At 35.0% G+C, this 12,644-nt stretch overlaps 2 protein-coding genes across 3 annotated transcripts in view; one reads left to right on the plus strand and one right to left on the minus strand.

Annotated features, from left to right (window-relative positions):
• The window catches only part of Usp20-33 (Ubiquitin specific protease 20/33), a 32,734-nt gene extending 25,676 nt beyond the window's left edge, over positions 1-7,058 (minus strand). For both annotated transcript variants that reach the window (XM_073092301.1, XM_073092300.1), the window contains exons 1-2: positions 6,710-7,058; positions 565-684 (exon numbers count right to left, since the gene is read on the minus strand). In XM_073092301.1, the coding sequence (XP_072948402.1) occupies positions 565-684; positions 6,710-6,787 (198 nt within the window). In that variant the 5' untranslated portion in view covers positions 6,788-7,058. The remainder of the gene's footprint in view (positions 1-564; positions 685-6,709) is intronic.
• Positions 7,059-7,426: 368 nt separating this feature from the next.
• Positions 7,427-8,294, plus strand: BORCS7 (BLOC-1 related complex subunit 7). Its single transcript, XM_073091972.1, has 2 exons — positions 7,427-7,675; positions 7,989-8,294. The coding sequence occupies exons 1-2, from the start codon at positions 7,427-7,429 to the stop codon at positions 8,166-8,168; spliced, it is 429 nt and encodes a 142-aa protein (XP_072948073.1). The 3' UTR covers positions 8,169-8,294.
• The last annotated feature ends 4,350 nt before the right edge of the window (positions 8,295-12,644 follow it).

A 12,644-nucleotide genomic window follows, 5' to 3' on the forward strand; every position in this document is an offset into this window, starting at 1 on the left:
TTATGTATTATGTATAAAAAGGTGGTAGAACTCTCAGTGGTTCGACTCCGGCGGCACCACCGCCAGACCAAATAGGTCTGGCGGTGGTGCTGCCTAATAACAGCAATGTTAAATGCTGTGTTGTGGTTTGAAGGGTCTGGTATGGGAAACATACTTACAAGTTCTCAGGGGGTAGCAACTTATCTGTGGCCGAATTCAGGTAGGACTCTAATCATATCTGGGGTTGATTACATAATATGTCCATGGGCGGCACTTACCATCACTTTATGATAATTGGCAATGCTTGCCCATGAATATCTATAAAATCAACCTCAGATAGAAGTAAAGCTCGGTTGCTACCCATTCCGGTCGTCGCAGGCCTGGGGTGGAATGTTGATTGAAGGCCCTCCAATTTTCACAGCTAATATAGCAACTGTGTTTGGGAGCCCCCAGGAGCCCCGGGACCGGGGGCCCGGGGCGAGCTGCATTAGTCCGCTAGAGGTTGGAACGCCTTACATAAATGTCTTACTTATTCTTATTTTAACAATAAACATCTATTGTTCATTAATAGATAGAATTCCTTACTCTTTGGTGAATTGTGCTATGGTCATTTTTAACTTCAGAGCATCCAATATGGTGGCAGTCAGGTTGTAGGCAGATCCAGAGGTTCGGTCCTGGGCAGCCGCAGTCTACGCATGTCAACGTCTGCAACAAAAATAAAATATTTATAATCTATATTATGTTTACAGACTATTCAAAGATCTGAAAGCATCATGGCTCCATCATCAGATCAGTGCCAAGATACCAAATTCTGGCTTTGTCATTCAAAATTACATACACATGAAGTTTCACTTCAACACTACAATCAAAAGTAGATTGTTTTTTTTGTTTTTATTTGTTTATTTGTTTATAAAAAATAAATACACAGTTTAACAAGATACACAAAAATACAGTTCAAGTAGGTATACAGTCTTACTAAAATTATTCATAATCATATTATGCCAGAGGAAATGATAGTATGGTATACGTATATATGTATCTCAGCAGGTTATCAGATATAATTATGTTTTATTACCTACGTAACTTTATCGCTAAGTGTTAAAAAAATGGAATTTATTTTTAAACAATAGTGATAATATATAGGAAATATACTACAACAATGATTTCGCAAACAATTCGTACGTTTCGGTCAGCAATACAACAATATTTGTAATAGCTTATTGACATATATAAAGGTTATATCATATGTAGAATAACAGAAATCACACACCTCAAAACACTTATATGATAAAATCACTAGAGCTATTTAAAGAGCAAACAATTTTAAACGCACAAAACTCAGTTACACAGTGTAAATAATGTGTTGATATGTACCTATTTCTATTGATAATTCCTGCTGCAATAACTAAATGATACAATCACGGTACAAGAGGTAAGTAAGAATAATTGAGAAAAATCCTCAGGCAAATTAATTCCATCGCAGAAAATAATTGTGAATGAAGGTAATTCTAAAATTTCTGTGCGACCTGTACTTGCTACTACTTAAACTATAGACTTGAACCATCAACCAACATTATTTATTTTGTACATAGAAATAATTTGTTAATATTTATTTTTTTTTATTTCAAAAATGATAGTATTCCTTATTATCTAAACTAGGCCGTGCCTGTATCTTAGACAATAAATCCTTCCATACATTTCGAACAATAAATTTTAATATTATGCTGACTGGGATCTTTATTTGCGTTTGCCACGTTAAACAAATGGTCTCATATGGAAACTGCGTATGACGGGAATATATCTCTTAAAGAGATCTCCAAAAGAGTCCTACATGGCGTACATTAATATTTATTGTACGCTCCACAATAATTATTTTATAGGAGAAAAAACTTTATATTTAAATGAGTTTGATATACACAACGACATACCCTTATCAAAGACTTAAAAATAAAATAATAATAATAGTTTAAGGCATTTAATGTATAATGTACGTACATTAAATGGCTGTATAGCGTAGAAGTTAGAATGAGTATAACATTAACACGGTATATGCTGTACTACCGATGCGAAAAGGCGGGCGGGCTCCAGTTATCTATAAGTACTTGTATTATCCTTCCTATATTTTGTAATTAGTATATTTGCATTTTTTATTTTACGATGTCAAATAATTTTTCGATTTTATCATAACTCTGATTGTGAAGCCATTTACATAATTTTATTTTGCAGTTCATGTGGTTAAGGCTATAAATAGATAGTATTTTATTCAGTTTATTATATAAAAAAGGACCAATAAAATGCTGAAATCTTTTTGCAAATGCAGAGTTAACTATTTGTAGCTCACATACTTTATAAGTTCTACGTAATGAAATTGCATTAGCTGGGTCATATGGAATCTTACTATGTTGGTTTAATACAATGTGTTTCACGAAAAGTTTCCTGATTGATAAGACACCGCAAGTCTCGTATAAAGTATTAGTGGCAAAGGTAAAGGGTTTATTAATCATGACCTTGAGTAAGGCTCTCTGTGCTCTCTCTAGTTTTAATAAATACATCTTACCGGCGCCACCCCAAGCAATATTACAATAAGTGATAATTGATTGAACAAGCGCGTAATATATGGTTTTCAAGAGCGTTAAGTCAGCGATATGTCGTAACGTTTTAAATATGAAGATAAGACGCCTTAACCTAGTGGCAAGAGTTTCTATTTGTGGTTTCCAGGTAAGCGTTTGGTCTAGTGTAACGCCAAGGTATTTTACTATATTGGTTTTTATTAATTCATAACATTGGCATGGGGCACTTGGTAAATTATAACAGGTATGAGCTCTCAAACAAAAGTCTTCACTAGTGGTAACATTATTATGTCTCATTAAAAATGTGACATATTTTGTTTTTTTGAAGTTTAGTGAAAGCATGTTATGGCGCAGCCAAGTAATTGTTTCATGCAATCCTATTTCAGCTACGGTCCGAGTTTCTTCCCAAGTACTTCCATGAAACACTAGCGCAGTGTCATCTGCATATGTGAAAACATTACAATTTTTTAGCTGTAAATTACAAAGGCTATTTATGTAAACGAGAAAGAGACTAGGACCGAGAACACTTCCTTGCGGTACACCACAATTTATTGTTAAGTCACTGCTAGTGTACATCCCTATCTTAGTTCTTTGCGTTCTATTTGTCAAATAATTTTTGAATAGCTGTAAAACTATTCCACGAATTCCCACCATTTCCATTTTATTGAGAAGGTGAGAGATAGAGACGGTGTTAAATGCTTTCTCTAGATCCAAAAATATTGCTAAACACTTTTGTTTCCTGTCTAGATGCCTAACAATACATTCCGTTAGGTCAGTAACCGCTTGTTGAGTCGATTTACCTGATCTAAATCCATACTGCTTGTTTGACAGGAGATTATTCTTTTCAAGATAGTTTAGAAGACGGTTGTTCATAATTTTCTCCATAACTTTTGAAAGTGACGTCAGGACAGAAATAGGACGATAATTATAGACATTGTCTCTATCTCCACCTTTGTGGATAGGTGTAATTACGGCGGTTTTAAATGTTGATGGAAAAGTCCCTTCACGAAAACATATGTTAATAATATGTGTGATGACTGGGACTAAAATATGTCTGGCGAGTTTCAAAATTTTTACTGGGATTTTGTCCCAACCAGATTAAAATAACCTTGAAAAATTGTATTACTTTGTTTGCTAGTTAGTTACTTATATAGGTTTTTTTATAACTGAAGAAGGATATTTTTAAGTTTCTAATTAGTCAATATTGCAACTTTGTACTGTTTCACTTGCTTTGAGTTGGTAGCAAGCGTGATTTAAAACTCGATCATTACGTTTTAGTTGGTTTCAGTCCCTTTCATGCAAAAACAGCCTTAACTTTTTTTTCAACTTTAAATAGTAAGTGTACCTTTTTGGAATCTCTATTAACTAGACATATTTTTTTGGGCAATGTGCACTTATATGCATTTTTTTTCCATTGCAAATAATCAAAGTTGAGGAAAAAATAGAAAAAAAAATAAAGTCTAAGAATTGCCTTATTCTTTTCATGGTTGCTTTATATCATTTAACCAATTTACATTTCAATATGGTAAACCAATATCTGATAGTATTTAACAGAAAAAATAAACACTGCATCAAATCTGAACACACAGTTAATGAAAGAAGGGGGCTGAATTAAAAAAAATATATAAAACGATCAATAGTACAAAAACAGTGACACTTTTTGTTAAGGTAATTTTTTTTCTCTGAGAGGTCAGACCCTAACCTATGTTCTCCCCAAGTTTGTCGTGGTACTTACGGGACACCCTGTATATACAGTTCAAAATGATATAGAATTATGAGCCACCTTATGCCCATTTGCATATTGTCAATAGAAGCTTTGATTATAATGATAGGGAATATTCTGATATCTATTATAGTCCTTATATTATCATTGTTAGCATAAAGATTGATCAGAAGTACCATATAAAGAAAGAAAGAAAGAAACCATTTATTTTATATGCTATACAAGTTACAACATACAAAAGACAATAATAACAATGGAAGGGATACAATAAAAATAATAACAAATAAAATATATGTAAATGTTTTATTTATTTTCGTCATCAACCCATTACTGTCCCACTGCTGGGCACGGGTCTCCTCTCAGAATGAGAAGGATTAGGCCATAGTCCACCGCGCTGGCCAAGTGAGTATTGGTAGACTTCACATACCTTTAAGATTTTTTTTTTTTATAAATCTCTCAGATATGCAGGTTTCCTCACGATGTTTTCCTTCACCGTTTAAGCAAGTGATAATTAAATTCTAATACACACATAAATTTGATAATCAGAGGTGCGTGCCTGGGATTTGAACCACGGACCCCTCGATCGAGAGGCCGCGTTTCTTAACCACTAGGCTATCATTATTTATTTTATTACCAAGCAAAGATGCAAGTCATCATTTTTATTCTAGACTTGCAAAATCAAGTTTAATACATTAACTTCACTATTATAATGTAATTTTCAACTATATTATATTACTTACATCATAAGTTAAACTTTTTATAGCATACAGGTGGTTACAGATAAGTGTGACAGCGGATTGATTATGACTTAGCAAATTTTGTATCCAACATTGTGAATGTTGTTCCTATAGTTATAAGGTTGATTTTGAGAAGTATGAAGAATATGTATTTCATTCTTAAAAATTGGTTGATGAGAAATAAATTTGTCCAATGTATCATAGTATTGGTTTTTCGTACATACATGTTGGTGTAATTCGATAAGTAATGGAACTTGGTTGAGATCATTTTGGTTTTAACAGTGTCAGCACAGTGGTTGAAAGTAAACGTCTCAATCAGGTGGTCCTAGGTACTAATCCGAGCATAGCATATGTAGAGCATATCTCTTACTTTCAAAGTTATGTACATATATGTAAGACAGAAAGATAAATAATTTATTCGGCAAAGTACATAATAAAACACATTAGAATAAAAAATTACGAAACATATTAAGGGAACCATTGTGGGTAACACTGGAGTATTTAAAAAATAATTCTTAAAGATGTGTGATGTGTACCAATCCACAATTGGTTAGTGAGGTGGGTTGTAGTTTAAATATCTCTCACTCAGAGATGAAATCTCTCTAGGTTGCCTACGAGTAGGACAATAATGGGTTGATGTCTGCTTTACCTGTTGCTTTGCTATAGGTGCACTATAGAATTGTTTTAATAATATGATGTATAACATGTATTGACATGCTGTAGTTGTAAGAGAGACTTGTATGTTGTGATGGCAAATGGCATGATGCTTTCCTATGCTTTGAAGCCCCTTTTCGTATCACTCGCTACTAGTCCGATATAATCTGTGTGTAAAGCAAAAACTGTTTTGGCATGCAAGAAATGTATGGTTGATGCATGCACCACTAGCAATGAATATGTGGCGATTTCAGACAGTACTCTAATCCGATCTGGAGTTGGTTACAGATGTTCATCGGCAACATTATGTGATGATGTTAAACTAACGCTATGTAAAAAAGCGTACTATAAAGTAAGTGATTATTTGACTGACAAAACGGTGTGGTCTGAATTAGCTCCAGCTCCACATGTACCATTACGTTAAGTTAACATTGTCAAAAACATTTTTTTTAAAAGATGTGTGTTATGGAGTTTCTTTCGCCGCTTCTTCTCCATAACGAAACACCTTGTGAAGTGGTGGTAGTTGCTTTGACATTCAAAAAGTGATCTGTAAAGAACCTATTTTGAATAAAAAAATTTGATTTGATTTGATTTGATTTGATAGTACTGGCATAAGGATTGTATATTCACTCGCAATTTCTATTAAAAAAACAAAGTAACAAATGCTGTGTTCAGACAATACAGCAAACTGACTGCTTTATTTACCATTTGTGTTGCATCATGGACACTTACATAAAAGGGTATTGCATACTTATTTAAAACATGAATGTTACATATTTACTTAGTTCAAATGTTAAATACTATTTATAATGTTTAATTTGTAATAAGTTGTTTATTTAGAGACTGTGAACTGTTAAAGTGTAATTCTTATAGGAGTAAATAAAGAATTTATCGGAAAGATGTACCAGGATATCATAAACGTTTGCAGCTTGCAATTCAAAACTAACGCGCCGGGTGCAGCGTTGCATAATGAAGACTCAAGTAAAGAATGCTAATTACATATTATAATGTTGTTGAGGTTAGGTATCATCAAAATTAAGACTCACCTCCTTCGACTGCCACAATTCCCGCCCGAGGACGTCAACAAGCTTGTTTAGATGTTCACATGTCACGCATTTATCCATCGTAGAAAATAACTTGCCCACTCAGTATACGTAAATAAGGAAACCAATCTAATCAACTACAATAGTCTCGTAATTAAAAATCATCTTCTAGAGTATTGGGGACCGGTATAGAAAATTAAATTTGATAGCGAAAGAGTAAAAACACTTATTGAAAGAACACATTTCGAAAAAAGACGTAGTAATTGAATTAAAGTACAGAAATTTCCTACAACACAAAGTTCCGTGACGAGCGAAAAGTCAGTTCAGTACAGAGTCACAGACTACTGAAAAATCTAAGAATGCACAGAGTTACAGGGACATGACAGATAAGCAAATAACTGATTAAGTAATGGTAAGTAAATAATAATTATTTGTTTAAAAATTATTTAAAAAATAGAGATATTATTTTTATACAACGTATATTTTCATTCAAATATAAAATAAAATGTGTGTTTTATATTAATATTTTGTTATTATTTGATCTTATGCTTGAAATCGTCATCTCAGTCTTTTTAAAAAAGAAAGTAATTTTTTAAAATCCGTAAAACTATTTTTTTTATTTTTATAATAAAATTAAGCAAAAAAGCTTGTAACTAATGCTGGGACAAAGTGTTTTAGTGTTATAAAAATGAAAAATTTGATGTTTGTCAATTGTCATAAATGTCAATGTCAATATTGTCATGTTATGAAAATTTAACGGATCAAGATTTGCAGGTAATTGTAATTCCAAAGTGGATTTTCCCGTTAATAAAAAATAAAAGGGGTTTCACCATGACATCGGCGTCTTCGAGCAGCGCCCGCTCATTGTTCGCTGAATCTAAGCAGCGCTTAGCGGAACGCGTGCAAGTCAATATGAATAACATAGCCTCGCTCTCTCGCCAGATACAACGGGGTTCAAAATCGAATGAGGTACTTATTGACATTTATTTGTGTTAATAATAATAAGAACTATAGTCTTAGTAGTATGATTTAAAGTTCTAACATGCTGACAAATTTGAAAAATTGTAAGGAAATTTCCTTGTGCGGAAATCTACTTGCCTGAAAATTCTGAGTGCTTTTTTATCACTGATAAAGTAAGTAATAGTCACAAAAATTAACCTAATACTCACAAGACTTAGTAAAACCAAAATTAAAAGTTCTTATCATGAAAGGCCGAATTTCAAATCACTAGTTTATCACAATTTATTAATGTAATGAATACTGAAATTCAATTTATTTTCAGCTCCTGATGAAAGCAGCTCGTGATATGGCTTGCACGGAGAACCTGATAGAAAGTAGTGAAGAAAACTTGAAGAAGATGCAGTTAATTGCTGTGCACATTGGTTACCAGTATGAGAATATCCAGAAGTCCGCTCAGATGCTTAACGAGATCAGTGAACAAGTTGCTAGCATGCAAAGATGACAGTAGGGACAGTCATGATAGATGGGAGAGACTGTTTGGTTCTACTAGGTACCTCCATACCCTACGATGTCTACCACAACCTCACCTATTTCTAGTGTAAAGCCATTTTATATTTTAGTGGAAGTTGTAGATACCAGCTGATTTACTTATAAGACAATCATTATAGGTGATGCATCTATACACCTTCAAGTAGAATTTGTTCTATATTGAGTTGGTGGCAGACCTCCATGCGTAGTAAACACTTAGAAATAACAATAACAAAATATTCTTTATTTGTACACCAGATATAAGAAATATATAAAATAACATAAGACAGTATACAAAAAGGTGGTCTTATCACTAAGCTATTTCTTCCAGACAACTTCTGGATGTAGTTAAAGATATATGACACCTTGAGAGGATAGAGTGTATAGATACAGAAGAAAGTACATAACCAAAATGACCTATGTAAATGAAAAATACATGACTGAAATATCTTATGTAAATGGCATAACAAAGGTATAAAGGGACGCGTAAGAATGTATAGTCAGCATAAAACTGTTAGTCCTCTGAATATAGAAATGAAGTGCGTCACCATAGCAAATTCTATGACTACACCTGCTCATAACAACTTCAGAGCAGACTAGCAGTTTGGTGTGGACTATAATATATAATGAGGAAAAAGGGATAAAAGGAAGCATGAAATCAAATTAAAGCTGCAAGTAATACCTTGACTTTGTTTGTAAAATCTGGACTGTAAGCTTCTTTGCTACTCCAATCTTGTAAAATAATATATTTTAAATTTAAGTAGGCTTAAATTAAAAGCGCTTATCATGAGTACCCATTACATATTAAAATGCCTGAAATCCGAGATAATATTAGTCTAAAATTGCAGGAGAAATTATATTTTAGAAATGGCATAAACAACTTAATATTGTATATATCGGCTGGGTGTCCGACATACTTTCTTTAATATAATAAAAATCACTTTGGGTTTCCTCACTTAGTTTAATCTAAATTACAGTTAATTCGTTTCTTAAATAATTTTACAAATTATCACTTTTCCCGGCAGAAATCATGACATAATAATCCATTTTTTAACGTAACCATGGCAACCAAACTAGGCGCCGTCACGGCCATACTGACGCGCGCACGTCCTCGGGCGCTCATTGATGATCTGCCAACAAAACATGTTCGTTCATCCTGACAGTTACAACATTTAAACTTAAGGTAAAGTTTATGATAGTTATTACAATCTGGTCCGGTTCTCAAAACCCTTCAGATTACCTAAGCCTGGTCCGGTCTATTTAGACCCTTCAGGTAGGTACTATATCCCTTCAGTATAAAACTGGACCGGATAGTGCTAGACCGGATCGAAATCCCTTTAGCTGATTGGGCTAGTCCGGATAGATATCCCTTTAGCCAAGTCACTGGACCGGAAATCCCTTCAGTGACATCATTTTTTTCTTTTTTTTTTTTCTTGTTTTTTTTTTCTATTTTTTTTTTCTTTTTTTTTATTTATTTTGTTTTCTCTCTTTTTTTTAAACAATCAATTTTTTTATTATTTTTTTTTTCTTTTTTTTTTTTTTTTTTGTTCTTTTTTTTTCTTTTTTTTAACAAGTTGATCATCATCCACCACAAATCTGATTTTGGCAATGAACCACACTTTACCTTATGCTGAATTAACATTGGGAATACCACATCAATCAAAGTGAGCCTCAATGTCGCCTGCACCAGAGGCACGAGAGTTTGCAGTCAATGTATCACTATTGACAGATATAGTGTCACTATTATTATCACATACTAATAGATTAGGATGATTGCGATCAGTTTCATCAACAATGTCATTTTGTCTATGTCTACCGCCGTCACGTCATCGTCATTTTCAGCAATTTCCAGTAGGCCTGATACGCTACGAGGCCCTTCCCGCAAATTTTCATGAGAAAACTTGTAAAAGTTAATTTGTCTTTACTAATGTCCACAGGCAAACCTGATTCTAAAATATCGCTTTCTAACCTAATAAAATGCTTTCACTAAGGTGTTCGTCTGGCAAAACGTGGTACAAAACATCGAATGACATGTTTTGCACTATAGTTGGGCATTAATTTTTGTAATACTGACGTAACGTTATTAGATCCTACACCTTTTATAATAACTTGTTAATGAAACTGCTCACCAACCAGTAAATTACAATGACTTTGCTTCATGAGGCTACACTCTGATCCTGAATCAAACATAAAAGGTAAGTCAACACCACTTATCTGTAACACATCATGCGAATCTCTGGAACACGTGTTGACACGTTTAGGCTCCGCCTTACACGGAGCAACGTTTTCTTTCTTTTTGTAGCGCATGGGGCACGCTGTGGCTATGTGGCTGGCATCGCCACACACGTAGCAGTTCGTCCGCAGGCGGGCACTTGGTGCCTCTGCCCACGTATGAGGTGATTCAGATCTCGCTGTAACGGTAGGTATTTTTGAGGGTAACTGTCGCTGTTGGTCGTGGCACTCAAAGCCACGATGTCCGATTCTTCCGCAGAAGTTGCAAGTGCCACGGAATGCTGTTGCAGTGCGCGAACGTTTTGGGTCACTATCGCTCATAATAAGGTCGTCGTTCTTTCGTTTGAGTGTAAAGCCGCGTAACGTACGAAACAACTGAGTTTTGCTGTTTATGACGACAGAATTTAGCTCTCGACGAATTTTGTCATCACACTGCGATAATACAGAGATAGCAAATCCGGTGGCTACTTTCTCCGGCATATTAGCACCGGGAATCTTTTCTGTGAGCTGCCATAGTCGCATGCCAGCTTCGGCGGGGCTTTCTTTGTTGTCAATCTGATAGGTCCACTCTGAACAGTGTGATGAGATGTCATATTTTCAGCGATTCTTTGGAATATAGCTTCCATGCCGGAAGAAAACAATGACATATTAGCGGCACAACTGGATGGCGGCAGTGGAGGCGGAGATCCCGCTTCTGATATCGGCTGGGTGTCCGACATACTTTCTTTAATATAATAAAAATCACTTTGGGTTTCCTCACTTAGTTTAATCTAAATTACAGTTAATTCGTTTCTTAAATAATTTTACAAATTATCACTTTTCCCGGCAGAAATCATGACATAATAATCCATTTTTTAACGTAACCATGGCAACCAAACTAGGCGCCGTCATATATGTATTGTAAATAGACAATTGTTATAAAGTATAATATAAAACATTCCACAATTGTTTGTTTTTGTTTTATTTATTGCTTACCATTTAATTATTATCTTTTAAAATTAATACTGGTTTTTGCCATTCTAGAAGGTGGTAGACACCTTTCTGGATCCAAGTCATACAGACTTGGATTATTTTTGTTTAAATAATGGCAGAATAAAAAAAGACGTCATGACGAATGCAGACATTGATGACATAATTATGTCAATCAAAAATATGGAAATGCTAACGTAGCAGCGTTTCTCCGAGGTTTCACAGCGCTTAACGCTGCTGTTATGAGGCAGACATAGGTGTGGCGATGGTGCCGCCGGAGTCGAACCACAGTGGAGTGGGTTCTACCACCTTAATTTAAACTATCCGTCCGATTTATTTAGTGTCAAAGAAAAATAATCTATTTACAATATGCGTAGCGAAAATGTATCTACATTAAAAGTAATTTATGCATGATTATTTTGGCCATGTGGCTTCCATATAAAATTTACGTATCATCGTATCGTACATCAAGATAGCTCTGACAGCTAAGTGTAGTATAGCCAAAACACATATCTTTACTTATTGTATTCTCCAGGTTATTCCGATGTTGTCCCTGTAGTTCCGGGACTAGAATAGGGCTACGGTATCCCCTACCTGTCGTAGGAGGCGACTAAAAGGGGGCTTCCAGGGTTGCGGGCGGCAAGAGTGGGAGCTCGAACCTTCCAGCAAGCGACCCCGGGAAGGACGGCGGTATGTGTGGTCGCATACCGTCGTAAACACTACATGGTGTGGGAGGAGCAAAAACTGCTCCCCGAGGGTAGATATGCCCGATCGGGGCATAGCGCTTGGAGGGCTCCGGTTGTGTTCCGTCGGAGATCCCTGATTTCTCCAACAAGCGTTGAGGACGGCCACCGGGGGGGTTTTAGTGCGGTAAAAATCCCACATAACCCGGCGTCGCTCCCACGTCGTCGGGTACCTTTTGAAGGTTTCCCCCTCGAGAAAAAAAAAAGTTTATTTTGATGGACTTATAGGCGGTAATATTGTAAAGTTTCATTCAAATAATATTCGTTGGATATTATAACGGTTTTGATGCGGTGCAGTTTCAAAAATTCCACAAGTCCGATTTATCTAAGTTTTTGTTTAGAATCTATCCGCAAATTTCATTCCGTCGTCAAAAAATACTTTGAGTGTGACAAAAAGGCCAGTGATAAATTTTACAATTTAGCGACTAACACATCGTGATTTCCGGGAGTACGTTCCCGTATTATATAGAACATTTTGAACCCTATTGCAATGACTATGAGTGCTT

Source organism: Epargyreus clarus, unplaced genomic scaffold, assembly GCF_041222505.1.
Source record: "Epargyreus clarus isolate Ecla_fem2 unplaced genomic scaffold, WU_Ecla_fem_2.2 ptg000035l, whole genome shotgun sequence".
Taxonomy (NCBI): Eukaryota; Metazoa; Arthropoda; class Insecta; order Lepidoptera; family Hesperiidae; genus Epargyreus; species Epargyreus clarus.

Coding starts and splice junctions, on each gene's coding strand:
- BORCS7 (XM_073091972.1), top strand. CDS start 7,427: ATGTCAATGTCAATATTGTCATGTTATGAAAATTTAACGGATCAAGAT. Junction 7,676..7,988: donor GGGGTTCAAAATCGAATGAG/GTACTTATTGAC, acceptor ATTTATTTTCAG/CTCCTGATGAAAGCAGCTCG.